The following is a 17,863-nucleotide window of genomic DNA, read 5'->3' as shown; positions in this document are numbered from 1 at the left end:
AATCTCCAGATACATCTTTTCTATTCTCATAATTTTCCACAGAAAGTCTGTGAAAAGGATGTATAAAAATATCCGCCTAGACGTTCTAATTTCAATTCCGAAGAAACTGCGAGGGTGCTTAGAACAAGGGCGCTTACAGATTGAAGTTTAAGTAATCACGCGCTCCACCACAGTACAAGGGTGGAACCAAGAATTCCGTAAAGGGAGGGGGGGGGGCGCAAGCAAAAATATTTCTTGTGCCACCAGTTAGCGGGTCTGATCAGCTGACAAGAAAAAAAAAGGGGGAGGGGCTCCTGTGCCGTTTCTTCTCAGGGTGTCATCTCTTACATACACAAGCAAGCAAGCAACAAAAAAAAAAAAAAAAAGGCTTTAACGCAATTTTCTGGCGCAACAACAATCGAGAATTAACGTGGGGGGCGCAAGCATCCCTGTTCATTCTTTTCTTTTTATTTCTTTTGTTTAAAGAAAAAATAAAGGGAGGGAGCGCATTCACGGAACGCCAACCCTCCCCCCCCCCCCTCCCCCATCCGCCACTGCTGTGAGGCACAAGAGCAATAGATTTGTTGATCGCCAACATAGCGGCCATATTTCTGTTGATTGTGAACGGTTGCAAATTATTTTTTAAAAAAGTCGAGTTTGGAGCGCACTCGCTAAATAACCCGCTATTTTGCACGTGTGAATGCAGCTTTAAAGAATCCCAGTCATAGTTGCAGGAGGACGCATGTGGCTGCAATGAAAGAAAAGACCCAAATGATAATGTTGATTGAGTGAAAGTAACAATGTTAGAAGAACTCCGTGATCAATAAAAGTTTAAGGAAGATTGGTCCGGTTAGCGATTGAAAAGTTACGAATTTTTAGAGTTGCAGTGCTGATATCGCTGATTACTAATCCTACAATAAAGAATAAAGACAATTCAACATTATTCACTTTTCAAGCTTCATGAACGAGCGCCTTTAAGTCCTCTTCGGGGGAATGGTATTGCCACATAATGTCAGTAACAAGGCCGATGGAGCAGTGAGTTTCACGGAAAATAGATTTGTTGAATTAGAATGTTGCTGTTGCTGCATCATGGCCGGCGGAACGGGAGGGGGGGGGGAGGGGGAGGGGGGGGGCAGGGGGGCTATCCCTCCTTTCCCCCCCCCCCACACACACACTTTTTGTGCACCATAACAAAGGAATACATAAGGTGTAATGACTTTGGGCCCCCTACTTTTTTGAACCCGATAGTAAGTACGTAAGTGGCACTAAAAAGAAATAGATAGAGATCTCGTGAGCGCGGTAAAGTTATGTTTTTGCGCCCCCCCCCCCTTTTTTTTTTTTTTTTTTTTTTTTTGCTTTTCAGCTGAAGAAACACGGAAGTGGAAGTGGACTTTTTTTCTCTCTCTCTCTAGTCTTCTTATCCAGCAAAGGATAGTGTCACCGAATCTTTGAAAGCATTCATAACTTCTTGAAGGGATTGTCAGAGGGGAAAACTGTTCTGCGCATGTGCAAACTTGCTCAAAATTGACGCGCGCGATTGATCAATCTGTCGTCTGAGTTCACATGGTCGGTTCTTGGCTACTTGCGTCAGCTCCATCCTATTATTCACGATGTAGAGGGCTCACACCCGTAAATACAATGGAATATCCCAGACCGCTTCACAATTTGGTACCAAAGATACCAAAATAAATGAAGAAAAAAAAATAATTAAAAATCAATGATGTAGTTTGGCAAAAAACTGAATAGCTGTAGATATTGAGTATGAATTCCTCTACAAATTGCATTTTGGATGGAAGATGAAAGCTTTTCTGGTGGAATTTGAGAGGGCTATATTTCATTGGGTACGTGTACGGAAAATGGGTGATTTTTTGAGTGACAAGAACTCGTAGTCTGGCTTTGCGGACCCCTGGACAGAATTTGGACTGAAGAATCCACCCTGAAAATTTGATGGATGGAAGGGTATATCTCACTTATCCAGGTTAGTGAAGCTGAAACATCTCATTTTCTCCCAGCTATTTTACAGAAATTTTTGAAATTTGATTTTAACACACATCCCTATGGGGAAATATTTATGGGTGTGAGCCCTATAAAGAGGGCTACTCTGCAGTGATCATTATTATGGGGGCGCTATTTTACTTTTTTCGCGGTTCCGTCTTAGCGTGAACTTTCAAATAAACTTGCAATTTCACACAAATTCATAGGCTTTGTTCATATTAGAATCTTGGAAAGGACAAAATGTGAGAATTTTGCTCATTCCACAACGAGGAATGCAACAAAAGCAAAAAGAAATTCCATACGCTGCTTGCGGCAAAGCAAGCACTTCGGATGTCTAAGTCTTGAAAATTGTGGATGATTCGGCGAAGGTTTTACAGACGTCATCATAATGGACCAATCTAACAGCAGCAGACAACGTGTCACAGCTAATAAAACACAAATCATAAGTGCATCATTGCTACTAAAGAAGTGCACGTTTGTATTGTGCTTCGGTTTACGCTAATAATTGTGATATTTTTCGAAATAAATGGTGGCACAGAACGCTACTTATTGGCTATCATAGTGCCCAGCTTAGAAACCATTACTGCAAGGGCCATCGCATTCTTTATTAATAGTTTGAAAAGCCCGTCTAAAGATGGTAAGTTAATGTGACTGACAGCAAACCACCCGAATACAGGACTCCCAAAGGGGATGACTAGTAACTGATCAGTGGGAATCAGTGGGAATGCTGGGGGATGACTGTTCCGATTCTTGTGGATTCATTTAAGAGTACATTATTATATCTACTGTTGTGTGAAAATGTTTTGCTTCAGAACGGTCTCATATTCAAGTAATGTGCAGTTTACCCCATAACTGTATACAGGCATGCTAGCCTGGAAACATTAAACTGCACATTATACTATACTAAATATTATAAAAACTACAATCACATGTACACAATTAAGCAAGTCAAAACGGGAATAAGAAATCATTACATTATTTCGCGTCATGTGTGTGTGTGTGTTTTTTTTTTTTCAGAGGGACCTATTATAATGATTGCAGCAAGACAAATCCAATAAAAATGAAATTATTATTGGATACATTGTTGTCTTGGTGCAATAATTCTCCGATTCACGGTGTCATGTATTACACAAATATTCTTACATGTTCTTCGAATACAAAAAAGGAAATATCATACAAATCAGCTTGATTTATTCAAGCATGCTAATGATATGAGAAATACATGGAAAGTTATTATGAATATATCTGGAAATACTTCTAAAGTTTCAAAAATAAGATGGGGTAATGTTATCAGTGAGAAGTCAATTGATATAGCTGAAACTCAGTTTAATGAGTATTTGTCATTTCTGACCTGGAACGGGGTGTGACCCCAAAGGACCCTTTCCGGGTAAGTTTTGACCCTGATGATTTAAGAGTGTATCTAACAGAAAACAATTTGTGACTTTTAACAGCAGAAACTGTCAGATGTTATATAGCTATTAATTGCGGTGTTCCACAAGGTAGTTTATTAGGCCAACTGCTCTTTATAATTCATATTAATGATTTTCACAGATCTTCGAAAATATTATCGTTTATCCTGCTTGCAGATGATTCTAATCTTTTTTTTTTTTCCGCCCATCCTAATCCTCATATACTGTACTCTTCTACATACCCTGAATTCAGAATTGATAGAAGTTTCGCCACTGGATTAAGGCTAATAAACTTTCGCTTAATGTTGCTATTCAAATCCAAATTTATAATTTTCAGTAGTTCAATAGAAATACTGCCTGGGGACATATTTATCGATAATATTCTTCTTGAACAAGTCAATAGTATAAAATTTCTTGGCATTTGTGTTGACAATATAAACTTACATGGAGAGATCATATGTCAATGTTCTCTGTAAAACAATTTCACGAAATATAGGTATGATAAATAGACTTAAATATTTTTCCATCTTCCACATTAACTATGCTTTACCCCAGTTTTCTTTTTACCGTATGTGAATTATGGAATTTTAGTGTGGGGCAACACGCATCTATTCCTTTTGGAAAAACAAAATTATTATTGCGAAAAAAAAAAAAGTCGTTGCGAGTAATCTCTAACTTAATCCGCGTACTCATACTGATAATTTGTTGTGTGATGATAAATTATCAAAGATATTAAATGATTTATATTTATTTCAGTTGGGTCAATTTATGCTGAAATATAATAACAAAAGTTTACCACATATATTTGATCAAATCTCTCGACGCAATGATGCGGCACACAATATCCTATACTCGACGTTCCAGTGAATATGGTTACTATTACTATGTACAATTCTCGCCCAAAATACATTTGTTTTCACTGGCCCGAGGTTCTGGAACACCCTTGATAATACGAAAGCGAAATTCTGTTATAAGTGCGACTGTAGACGAGCTGTGGCTCTCGAAAGTGACAATACCATGGTGATAATGGTGTGTATGTGATTCAAATAGGTGCTTAATTAGTTTGTAGTGTATGCGTATAACCTGGGCTCAATTCGGAGATATTTAACTAGATCAGCAGCAGGAAAGCTGATGCATACTCTTATTTCGTCTCGTCTAGATTTCTGCAATTCTCTGTTTTGCAGCCTTCCACAAAAAGAACTCAGTAAACTGCAACGTCTTCAGAATTGTGCCGCTAGATTACTTACTTTCAAGAAGAAAACTGTGCATACTACCCCAATACTTCGGTCCCTACACTGGCTTCCTGTAGAAAAACGTATTAACTTCAAGATTCTTCTTCTTGTTTACCGTACATTGCACAAATTTGCCCCTGTCTACCTTCAAAATACTCTTCATCTTCACCAACCACCACGTAATCTCCGTTCATCAAACTCGCTAAAATTACAGGTACACGTTTGTACCTCGAATCAAGCATATAGCCTAATTGGGGGGTTCGGGCTTTTTCATATATGGGCCCAAAACAATGGAATGGCCTACCAAAATCTCTTAGAGAAACATCTTCCATTGATGGTTTCAAAAAGAATCTCAAGACATATATTTTCAATTTAAATTGACAATATTGTATACCTGTTTGTATAGTATGTGTACGTATATAGGCCTATTGTTTGTTGGTTTATTGTCTTATTATTTTCTGTGATACTGTTGTAACGTGACACAATAATTGTACTCTGTTCTATAGCGCCTTGAGTATCTTTTTTAGGTAGAAATGTGCGCTTTATAAGAGTCTCACTAATATAATTATTGTTATTATTATGTGACATGCAGTAAAGAAAGGTATCCTCGATCCGGTCAATCGGGGAGAGGCCATAGGCCCTAGGCCCTAATCCGCCTTTTAATCGGATAAGAGAAGCGCTGATCGACACTACCCGATTAAAGCAGAGACGACTGTACAAGAAACCGTTCCTCATGCACAGCGCCCACGGAAGTCTACATCATAGCAATGTAACTACACAGCCTAGTCGCTAAAAAAAAAAAAAAACACGGCGTCTGGTCACTAGCACTGAGGGGATTGGAAGTAGATGTACGCGCAACCATAGACCCACATGCATAGTTCTGTGTGTTGAAGCCATTGTTGTATCATTGGTTGAGTGATCCTCAATGTCATTATGTTCGAAATTTGATTTAGGTGTCATATTTATGAATAGAAAATTAAAATATTAGCATTTAAAAATAAATTTTGATCTAGTTATTTTTTTTACATTTAACTATTCCTTTATTGCTTCGCTACCTGCAAAATATTTTCCAAATCAATCTGAATAGTTCCATGTATATCGGCAACGCAACTGATAGGATTCTCTTTCCACGGTCCCTGCGGAAGGTATGTAACTCCTGTCAATGTAAATCATGAATTTTCGTTAGTTTTTCTCCTATTTGCGGTTTCATGAATAATTGAATAAAGTTGTAGTGCAGGGAATAGCACGGAAGCATAATCAGATCGTTCATTATGCAACTAACTGTCTGTGTTATGTTATATTTACGTACAAATTCGTACCAAGTTATGAAACTTTCATTCGACCGACCGCGACAACTTCGCGGCCAGGGCAGAGGGCCACGTAGGCAGTAGGACGTATGGTGGTGTGTTGTGGCCATGGCCGATGGCCTTTGCCTGTATGTGAGGCGTGTATGCGTGCGTGAGCTGCGGTGTGGTGACGAGGTCCTTGCTAAACCCGAGATAGATGCAGAGAGGTATAGGAAATATAGTCTCTTCCCACCTCCTTGGTTATCCCACGAATGTCTGTACTATTAATACTACAGCAGCTCTGCTGTTGAGTATACTATTACAACTCGTGAATTCAGCCTCACACAGGCACAGTGCACTGACTGTGGTCTGTGTGGCATTCAGTGCGGCGGTACTAAGCGTGCTAAGTAAGTAATCATACCATGATCATGATCATCATCATCTAATCTGTACGGGAGTGTAGGTAGGTCCTGTCAAGTCTCCCGGTCGTCGGCGCTTGGTAGCACAAGTACACAACAGTCTGTAATGATATCAAGCGTGGGCGTGGATGTTGTTGGACAATTTCAAAATGTTTGTCTGACCAGAACGTGTCTAAACGGTGTTTGCAAGAAGCTAGTGGATATCACAAGTGATGATGTAGGCAAAGTGGTCCATGTCTGGATGACTCTTTTGCTAAAACAGTTGCTGCTGGTGTTCAAATGACAATGGGTGGCAAATAATTTAAAAGGATGGCCTCTCGTTCCACGATAGAGCGTCTAGATTTCTACTGTGATTGTACAAAGAAGGACTGTGGGTTGATTCTGTCTAGATGTCTATACCATGTAATATTTTGAAGACCTGGATCATGTCCATCCCCTCTTTCCCTCCGGTAATGCAACGAATAAAGATTAAGCTTCACAAGTCTCTCTCTGTAAGAAAGGGTGCTGAGTCTAGGAAACAGTTTGGTTGTTCTGCGCTGAACAGCTTCGATCCTCCTGTCATCTGTCATAAACCTGGGTTTCCATAGGACACTGCAATATTCCAAATGCGGTCGGACCAAAGCCTTGTACAGTGGCAGGAAAATATCAGGTCTGACGTTAACGAAAGCACGTTTAATAAGGCCTAACATTTGGTTAGCCTTCTGGATAGATGAGGAGATGTGTTGGCGAAAGTTGAGCTCACTATCAATCAAAACACCCAGGTCCTTTTCACAGCTGGCATCATCAAATGTAACATTCTCAATTGAGTAGGAACAGTGTATGTTGTTATACCCAATGTGAAGGGTTTCACATTTCTGAGAGTTAAGAGGGAGTTGCCAGGTTAATGACCATTTTTCTACACCAGTCGGGTCCTCTTGCAATGATCGGCAGGAGTCAATATCCGGTACTTTCTCATGTAGATAAGTAGGAATAGATAAAACTGAAAAAAAAAGCACAGCTTGCCAGTGGGGCCAGGGCTGGGCTTTATATAATAATAACTTTATATAGAATTCTAAGTATTAAAACGTTAGGAGTTTCCAGACTCCTTTTGTTAGATGAAAGAGGAACTAGACCAAGGCGCTATAAACCACCTAAATTAGAGACCAGATCCTGGGGTCTATAAAGTTTGTAGTCGCCATTTGTGGCGTGGTTGATGCATGCTGCTGCATTAAAGATAATAAAAAGTTTTGGTACGTCAAAAGTTTCCCTGAATTTCTGTGTTTCAGGTTAAAGTATCTATCATATAACTAACACTGTGAGACTTACTCGCCCCAAAGTGCTCTCATTTCTTAGTAATCATGCAATTAACTGCGACCAGCAGCCCCATACGCATAGCGTAATGGGGCTTCGCATTGTAGCATCCAGGATCATGACAGATTTAGTATCTCGGGCAAATATCAACTTAAAATCCACAAAATTCTTCAATTTGAAGACTTACCAATTAAGTTGAAGTCTTGAAAACAGGCTTCGGGCAACGTTTGGTTCTGCCAATAGTCCCTTTCTGTTCGAATTGATGACTGAATGTGACTCTGTTGAGAGGACCGTGGGAGAGCTACATACACTGATTACTACGGCCAGCGCATACGCACACATCACATGCGAACAAATTTCAAATCCATGAACGGATAAGATGTTTGTGTGCGCATGCGCTGCCCGTCAATTCAGTGTACGTAGCTCTCCCAAGGTCCTCTCGACCGAGTCACATTCAGTCATCAATTCGAACAGAAAGGGACTATTGGCAAAACCAAACGTTGCCCAAAGCCTGTTTTCAATACTTCAACTTAACTGGTAAGTCTGTAAATTGAAGAAATTTTTGGATTTTAAGTTGATATTTACCCGCGATACTAAATCTGTCATGATCCTGTAAGCTACAATGCGAAGCCCCATTGAGCTATGCGTATGGGGCTCCTGGTCGCAGTTAGCTACACAGTATGCGTATGGGGCTGCACGCTGCTGGTCGCAGTGATATTCGCACAATACGTGTACTACCTCGCCGCCGCCGTACGGCGGCGGCTCTGGTACGAAACCATTATTGCATGATTACTGAGACATGAGAGCACTTTGGGGCGAGTAAGTCTCACGGTGTTAGTTATATGAAAGGTACTTTAACCTGAAACACAAACTAAGACAAGGAAATTCAGGGAAACTTTTGAGGTAATACCAAAACTTTATATTATCTTTAACTGCATTATATTACGAGTAGACGTCTAGTGGATAGTGGGAGTTTCTACATTTGTGGGCGCTGTTTTAAAATTTCAGTGTTGGTGATTGATGTTCTACATTATGAGAGTTTCTACAGTTGTCATGTTTGTGGGCATTTCTACATTTGTTGGTTCAACAGTCCTTCATTGGCTCAGGCTCAGCTTCAGCTCAGGTTGACTTAATACTCTAAAATTTCTTCTTTTTTTCTTATTTTTCTTGACTCGTTGCTATTATTAATGCTGGTCATGCTGACAGCAGCAAAGCAGTGCAGTGCTGCACATACGCCACTGGCACTGCTCTAATCTGCTTCTGCTGGCCATACATGGTCGAGTCATACTTGTAATCGAAGTTGACAAAAGAACATTCCAACAAAACCAGGTTGATGTAGGCTCAGTGTACGGACGCTTGAATCCCCTGGCTTTGAACTGAACTGCCCTATTACATGTGGCTTGAATTGTAGACTGAAACTTAGAACAATATGCTCCCCAGCAAGACTATTTTTTGCAAAATTTCTGTAACAAATGGAATAACTTAAACTTATAACAACAGAAGTGAAGTCTATATCTAGGCTCTGTCTAGGGCTTGTAGGCGTAGTTCTGTGAAGTCTAATGCAATTTTGTACATCCTTTTTTTTTTTGTCTCGAATCCCTCCATGTACTGTGATTAGCTCTCAAACTACACTGCAGTCAACAACAAACTTGTGTATCTAGCCTGGCTCTAGGCTAGTGTTAGTAGACAATTCTGCTGTTAGGGCAGTCATGTACTGGCCACCGTACTTTTACTTGAGGGACGTATAAATGTAGGAACCTTCATCAAAGTAGGCAGTGTATACAGCTCAGAGATAGTGCACCATGTTTGTTTTTCTTTGTACAGTTTTGGACTTTTCATATACAGTCAATTGAGCCATCATGAAGTGCACTGGCATACCATTGTCAAGACATCGTTACAGAAATTAAATACTGTAAAACATGATATTCGCGGCATGAAATTTGTGCGAATTAGAGCTGACAGCCTCTTTCGTGGCATGAAATTTGCGTGAATTACCACTGGCATTCAATGCATATGGACCCTTCTGTAGACAAACTTCCACATGCTTTTTAATTTTACGAAACTTGGCGCTAGCGAAAATTCGCGAAATTAAAATGCATGCAGACATTCCTCGTTTTACAGTAGTGCCTCTGCCACATGAGCTCTTCATGTTGTATGCAATAGTGAGAATTGAGATGGCAAAGAATCATGTACATGACAGGGTTGTGAGTGCAAGCAATGTCCAGATTGTGGTGCTTGCCCTATCGTTGAGCCTCATGATGTTGGAGTGAGTCTAACACATTGATAATTTGTTTCTCGCTATTTGCAGGTTTTCCAGCGTAGCCAAGAAACTCAGGTTCCACAGCCACCATGAAGACCGGGTCTTCATCCTACGTCCCCCAGTTCTTGGGCAGGATGTCGTATGAGAAGCAGGAAACACTCCTGAAACTATTCATCCTGGTCTTCTGCATGATTCTGTGTAAGCCTTGGATCAACTTCATTTCTTGATATCTTTTCTTACACTAACAATATCCTCAGGTATACACTACTAAAGTGTAAGTTGATATAATTATTGATTGGTGTGTATTACTAAAAGGCTCATCCTAAAAGTGATGGACTTTACTGAAGCTATAAATAGGAAGCTACGCAGCAACTACATATGATTTTGTCTGTTGGAAGTGTGTATTTTCCATGCTTGACTGTTTGAAATGTATTCCTTTGAGATTGCAGTGAAGCATGTCATACTGATGCCATACCATTGATCCTACTGATGACTCATATTGAGTACTTGAGTACAAGGATTTAGTATAGGTGACCTGGTCATTTACTATGTGTGTCCACTGTGATAATGGACTTATATCAGTGTGTTAAGTTCAGGGAAGTTTTGAACATCCTTTCCCATATCATTTTCTTTTACAGATTCGTTATTGTCAAATGAAAAATTTTGATCAATTTTATTTCACAAATCTTGACAACATAGTCTGGGAGGAATAAGAAATGAAGTGCAGCAATTGCATTGTAGCTGGTAATATTGATGCCACATGGAATTGTTAAGTATGTACCGCCGTTTTTCTTCATGATGATAATGTTGATACAAGAACTAGTTGCATTGAGTTTTTTGTAACGATTTACTTCTAAACAGCCTTCTCGACACGTCTGTTCTCTGTCCTGCGCTTTGAGAGCGTCATTCACGAGTTTGATCCCTACTTCAACTACCGCACCACCCGCTTCCTGGCGGAAGAGGGCTTCTACCGCTTCCACAACTGGTTTGATGACAGGGCGTGGTACCCACTAGGCCGTATCATTGGTGGAACGATCTATCCAGGTGAGTAGTGCCTCTCCTTCTTGAAATAACAGCATTGATCAAAGAGGAGTTCATATTCTTTGCAATGTGTACTATCAAATGTTTTCAGTTGCAGATGAAGCTGTGTTCGATGAACAATGGCCTATGCAGGACTACTGATTGAATTTCATGGATGTGATTTTGTGTGACCACTATACATTTTATCACACATGTTAACTTTGAAGCACTTTCACAGTTTGTGAGTTGTAAGAAACAAGCTTTTATCCAGATGTTTTCCAGTTCATGTCCTTGTTTTTGAGAGACACCGATGTTAGTAAAATATATAAAGATCATGTAACAGGTATTTTTTTATTCATGTCAAACATCTACCATAACAAATCATATAGGAGAAAACCCCCACATTTACTGTTGAATGAACTTGTTCTTGACTACAAGAAAAATTGTGCACGTTTACATCATTTCATAATAAGAATTTGTGGACTTCTTCGTCATCTCCAGTCAAACAGAATCAATTCGCACCAGGGAAAGTACAAGGAATGAACAGTGGTGTTGCAACTGTAATGTATTCAGACTTTATGCATGCCATGTCCAAAAAGTTACCCTTAACAACCACGAAACTGGCCAGAGGCTTGCCCTACCTAGCAACAAGTAAGTGAATTTTCACCTATGGAATTTCATGGTAGGGAGCAGGTGAATGAAACGCCTTGATAATCGGCTGTAGGAGAAGAAACATCCATAAATTACAATATATTACTGAAATGGTATACTATGTACAGTTCTCACATGTGAGACTCACTCACCCTGGTGCATTAAAAGTTTAACCATGAGCATACCAATATGAGCATGAGAGGGATGTATCGAGGGCACTTACATACTACACATAATGACCACATCTTTTCTGCTACCCATGTTACACAGGTCTGATGTTGACATCCGCCGTCATCTACCATGTCATGAACTTCCTGCACATCTCCATTGATGTCAGGAACGTGTGCGTGTTCCTGGCCCCGCTGTTCTCCTCCCTGACCACCATCGTGACGTACCACCTCACCAAGGAGCTCAAGGTTTGCGGCTATTATACGTTCCTTTTTTTTTCACTCATCGATTTGTTTATTTTGTGTATTTTCAATCTCCAGTCATGATTGTTGTGGGGGAGAAAACCAATGTCCTTGCATGTTGAGGATCTGAGAATTGTAGGAAACTGTCCAGCTACATTTACATTTGAATTGTGGGACCGTGGCTTTTTAGCAGGCATTTTGATCAGTAGATAGACCAAGATGTTCCCTCAGTCTTTATGTACCCAAGATGAAGGACTTGCACTTTCAAGGAAGGGAAATATGTATACTTGGACTTTTGTTCATATCTATTATACACAAGCAATAACGTTTCCATCTTGTGATGATCACAAAGTACAGCCTTATACTGCTCTCTTGGAGGAGTTATGTTTCAAGGAAATGAGAAGTTCTGTAAAACCCTCCTATGTAAATGGATTTTGCTGGCATGATCTGTGCTTTTGTGTTGCACTTGATATTATGTGTGCAGAAAGGTAGCCTCCTTCATTTGATTGACTGAGCCTTCTTCGTGTGAATAAAACAGAGGGATGCCAGTTTGAGTATGAACAGTCGGTGAGCTTCAACAGAGTAACAATTTCCAGTGACAGCCAATACCAGGGGGGCGTTTCATCAACGAGTTCGTCGGAGGTTTTCACCGACGAATTTGCTATCAGCCAATCAGACGCAAGGATTTACACTGACAACTGTTAAAAGCTAATGAAATCCTTGGTCTGATTGGCTGACAGCAAATTTGTCGGTGAAATCTCCGACGAACTCGTTGATGAAACGCCCCCCAGAACTTTAAACCGTTGAGGATGGGCTGATTTTGCTACAACATGCATTTCCCATAGACACTAACCTGAGTATACTTGGGACTCGTCCTCAACGAGTTGAGTAAGGCATAAGATCGTAGTCTGCGTATAATGATAACGTTGGTTTAATAATTAAAGTGCTTGGTAATGGGTATAGGTATAATGCAGGGTACTCTTTACCAATTGTTAGCTAGCCAAAGGCAATTAAAATGCACAAAAGTGTGTGAATGGGTGCTTCCCTGTTGGAAGTAATGGGCCCTTCTGGGCAAGTGAGATATGAATTAAACTTACGTACTATCAAAACATTTTTATCTAACTGTACCACCCTAGCCTTAATAGTTGTTTGAATATGCACTGCCAGCCAAGCATTGTGTGAGGCTTCTGCATGAACCAGAACATCTTTTCTTAACTGTTCAGGACACTGGAGCTGGTCTCGTGGCTGCAGCCATGATCTCCATCGTCCCTGGCTACATCTCCCGTTCGGTGGCCGGTTCCTATGACAACGAGGGTATCGCCATCTTCTGCATGCTGCTGACCTACGCCCTGTGGATCAAGTCGGTCAAGACGGGCTCCATCTTCTGGGCAGCTCTCTGCTCCTTGGCCTACTTCTACATGGTGAGAATGGCTGCAGTTTGAGTTTCCTGAAAGATGAAAAGCTTTTGAAGATACTGGATGATCTTGTATAGTTTGAGTATAGCATTGGTATTTTGTTTTCTGTGCCTCCATCTATAAGGGTACCAGATCTCTTTTGCCTCGTACAAAAGTGTCTTTGGATGTGGTACCCAGGTATTGATTTTACTCTGTCCCGTAATCTACCGTTTAATCGTGTGGGGACTTGCAATATTGGATTAAATGAGCTACTAAATTTGAACTCTTGCGAAAAGAACTTACATCGAGGCATGTTAAGCTGGTATTTGTGAGTGATATTTTTGCCGAGTATGGTTGATAATAATACCTGGTTTAGTTGATGTCACCAAGAAGAAAAACAAATGATAGAAAATGAAGTGAAACCATCTTTGAAGATGCTGCTGTAATTATAGATAGCCATCTGTAAGAAACATTTGTACACTAACAATGGGGAGCTGCTGTGGCTCATTGGATAGTAGAATTTACAGTCCGACCTCTCCTATCCAGCCTCCCTTTATCTGGATCTCTCTTTTATCCTGATACGATCTTGGGGTGATTTTTTTTTTTCCCCAATGTAATAATTACGGGGAAAATGGCAATTTTCAAACCCAAACAAACTTCCTGCGTAAACTGAAATGAATAACATATTATTCCAAACAGATTGATTAAAATCATGTGCGAATAACAAAAAAAAAAAAGTGTAGCAAAAAAAAAAAGCTGCTGAAAACTGCTTATCCAATAGTGGCGAGCCAATAGAGTGAAATAGAGTCCAAAGGGGCCTGAGCTTTCGATCCTAGCAGAATTTTTGTCTGAGGCAAAATGACAAACAGGCAGGGACAAATTTTTCATTTTTATTATTATCATTATATTTACTATTACTTTTATCAATATTATCTTTATTGTTATTATTATCGTCATTATTATCATCGTCATCATTATTACATTATATTATTTTATATGTGACCCTGCACCACAAAACACACAAAAAGTCGCCAGACATGAAATTCTAGTTAAGAGCATATTCTGAAAGAGCAGACTTTAAGCTTTAAAATGATGTATTACTCAAATCAAATGGACTCTCCTAATCTATCTAAATATTGGAAATAAAGCACACACTCAGGAATAGTGTGAACTGAGAAAAGAGGCTCTGAAGCACAGTGTCTATTCAAGCGCTTAATCTTTACCAAGCCATGCTGGTTGTGCGATGAATGGGAGAAAAAACAGGATGTAAACCACCAGGGTAACAACAATGAAGAGATCATCAGATTGAACTGAAATTAGGCATGCCTTATTAACACATTCTGTCCTTAATTAATGCCAACTTTCAAAGTAATAGCATCATCCTTTCAAAAGTTATAGGAGTTGAAAGTGAAAAGTGAGTACGAGGTTTTTAAGAAATGAAAAGGGGACTCTAAATAAACACTTATTCACACTTTTCTGCCAAAAGAATGCTCAAGATAAACTGCTAAAAAAAAACCCACACACTTTCCTGCCCATTTTATGATCCCAAATTTTAGCATAATGTCGAAGAAGACTTGCTCTTTCAGAAAATATGAAAAAGTCACGATCGACTCTGTTGACCCATTTCACCTATTTCCAGTCCTCACACAAAATCCGTGTGTGCGACTTTTTGTTCGTTTTGTGATGCACGGTCACATATACACTTTGATGCTTTTGATAACTTGTATTTGTCGGTTGACTTACTTTCATTTTGTTGCCTCTTGGTACACCAGGTAAGGGCTTGCTGCTTGCTCCACCCCCCCCCCCTTTCACTCATTTCTTTTCTTTTCTTCATTTATCCCTCTGTTGTTCCTCATCTTGTTTGATGTTGCCTCCCTATTCATCCTGATCCTTCAAAGGTTGCCCCTATGGTCTCCGGATCACTACCGACCCTCCTCTGCCTTTTGTCTGTCCACCCTCCTGTAATCCCCCTCCCTTTATACCTGTTGGGCTCCTTGCCCATGAACTCCTACCCTCCCCTTTTGTTTTCTTTGTTCTGTGTCCCTAGCCCTCCCCTGACTGTTCTTCTTGTGTGTAGTCATTATTATGTGATTGCTGTCCCTGCCTGTTTGTCATTTTGCCTCTGACAAAGATTCTGCTAGGATCGAAAGCTCAGGCCCCTTTTGGCTCCAACAAAAAAAAAAAGAAAGGAGAGTTTCTGTGTATGCTACATTCAGTACATTACACGTACATGTACAATGTGCATGTATAGCTTCCATTGGTAGGCAACTGCGTGGATAAACCATTGAGTCTCCCATATCAGGCCAAATCCCCCGCCCGGATGAGCGCCAGTCCGGATAGGAGAGGTCGGACAGTAAAGATTATCTATCTTGAGGTCCGTGGTTAAGTCTTGTGGCTGCAGTGGTTGTACTCTCAGGCAAGGCACTGCGTCCCCAATGCAGAGACAGTGGGAAGGGACTTGAAAACAGTCCTGTTGCTACTTTTTATGCCTCCGCATGAAGGGTGCCAGAGGCATTGTTCTCAAATGTAAACCAAAAGTTGCCAGACATGGATTGTAATTTAAGGGCAGATCCTGAAAGCGCAGACTTGAAGCTTCAAAATGATGTGTAACTTTATAATTCAACTGATCTCACATGACCTATCTAAGTATTCAAAACAAAGCCACACTCTGGAAAACTGTGTAGTAAGAAAAGAGGCTTTGAAGTGTAGCATCTATTCAAGGACTTAATCTTACCAAGCCATGCTGGCTGTGTTATGAGCAATGAATGGGACAAAAAGCAGGATGTAAACCATAGTAGCAACAACAATGAAGGGATTATCAGATTAAGCTGAAATTGAGCATGCCCTATTGACACATTCTATCCATGACCAATGCCATCTTTCAAAGCTACATGTATTAAAACCATCACCCTTTCAAAGGTATTAAGAGTTGATAGAGGAGAGTGTGCAAAGGATTTTGAACCCATTGAGGACGATTCCCAATTTATACATGATGTATACTTGGGTAAATGTCTATTGGAAATGTGCATTGTAGCAAACTCCGCCTGTCCTCAATGGGTTAAGAAATGAATAGGGGCCTCTTTGACATACATACCTAATCAGAACCTAAAATGTGTTGAACTAGAGAAAGTGCTGAAAATACAACTTCCATTAGTTTTATGATATTAGACTTTGAAAATATTGGAGAGGAAGAATTGCCCCTTCAGAAAACACGAAACCTCAAGATTGATCCGTTTCACCTATTTTGAGTCATCGCATACAATCAAGGCATGTGATTTTTTGTTGGTTTTGTGATGCATGGACACATACGACCATTTTATCTTCGGTTTCCATTCAACAGGTTTCCTCATGGGGAGGTTACGTCTTCCTCATCAATCTGATCCCGATGCACACGCTGGCCCTGATGGCCACAGGGCGCTTCACCCACCGCATCTATGTGGTCTACTGCACCGTCTACTGCCTGGGCACCATCCTCTCCATGCAGATCCCCTTCGTTGGATTCCAGCCGGTCCAGTCCAGTGAACACATGGCGGTGAGAGCACAACGATAGACGTGGATGGCGAGAAAGTATTGAAATGGAATGATACCCCAATTATGAGCGAGGATTGAGTGAATGCAGCAATTTTATTAGAACACATCATGATCTGGATCACCACCAAAAACTGATGACCAGGGGCCCGTTTCATAAAACTTGCCATCAGTGACAACTGCCACATTTCTATGACAAATTTGCTCTCAGCCAATCAGATGCAAGGATTTCAGTAGCTTGTCACATCTATGACAACTTGTCACTGATGACAAGTTTTATGAAACGGGCCCCAGTTCGTATTGCCACTTTTTACGTGTCCTGAAAATTTCATGAAGATCTGAATCACCACTGAAAACTGATGACCTGCTCCTTTTGCCACAAAATAATGGACCTATCCTGAAAATAACATCACAGTCCAATCATATCTGCCCAGGTTATGTTGCCACCAGACAAATATACACGAAACACCAGCCAAACACTTCATTGCCAAAGGTAGTAAATTGAAAGATAAATCTCTCTAGAACTATTTTGTAGAAGAAAACTAGTCTGTAACATTATCCTGGCCTTGTTAATAAAAACAAAAATAAAAGCCCGTAATAATTAACATACAAGAACAGTTAAGTACACACAGCCCTGTCGCTGTACAGAAGTCGCAACATTGCTATACAGACTGAGTGTGAAAAACCAGCTGACTCAGAATGATGACACTGACTGATATTGAATTCGTCACATGTTTTGTACCTCAGACCCATTATGCACTATGATGATCTTAATCAATTAAGCTTCTGATTGGTGTTATCAATATTGACACACACACAATTTACATCTTACCCAAAACAAAGATAATATGCTTCATCTGCACACTGTAGATCACATTTCTCCACATGGTAATCACTTATTGTGCCATTGGAAGGGTCATCGTAAATGGCCGCCCTGCGCACTGTAGTATGTGCGGAAGGTTTGTCCAACACTTTCGACACACATGCTGC

At 40.3% G+C, this 17,863-nt stretch overlaps 1 protein-coding gene across 1 annotated transcript in view; it reads left to right on the top strand.

The window, feature by feature from the left end:
- Positions 1 to 5,631: 5,631 nt before the first annotated feature.
- The window catches only part of LOC140240124 (dolichyl-diphosphooligosaccharide--protein glycosyltransferase subunit STT3A-like), a 38,506-nt gene continuing 26,274 nt past the window's right edge, over positions 5,632 to 17,863 (top strand). The window contains exons 1-6 of the mRNA XM_072319935.1: positions 5,632 to 5,760; positions 9,919 to 10,068; positions 10,732 to 10,914; positions 11,812 to 11,957; positions 13,175 to 13,372; positions 16,686 to 16,877. Of these exons, the coding sequence (XP_072176036.1) occupies positions 9,960 to 10,068; positions 10,732 to 10,914; positions 11,812 to 11,957; positions 13,175 to 13,372; positions 16,686 to 16,877 (828 nt within the window). The 5' untranslated portion in view covers positions 5,632 to 5,760; positions 9,919 to 9,959. The remainder of the gene's footprint in view (positions 5,761 to 9,918; positions 10,069 to 10,731; positions 10,915 to 11,811; positions 11,958 to 13,174; positions 13,373 to 16,685; positions 16,878 to 17,863) is intronic.

This window comes from Diadema setosum, chromosome 16, assembly GCF_964275005.1.
Source record: "Diadema setosum chromosome 16, eeDiaSeto1, whole genome shotgun sequence".
Taxonomy (NCBI): domain Eukaryota; kingdom Metazoa; phylum Echinodermata; class Echinoidea; order Diadematoida; family Diadematidae; genus Diadema; species Diadema setosum.
Note: the sequence above shows the minus strand (reverse complement) of the source record. Positions and strands in the feature narration are given on the sequence as shown.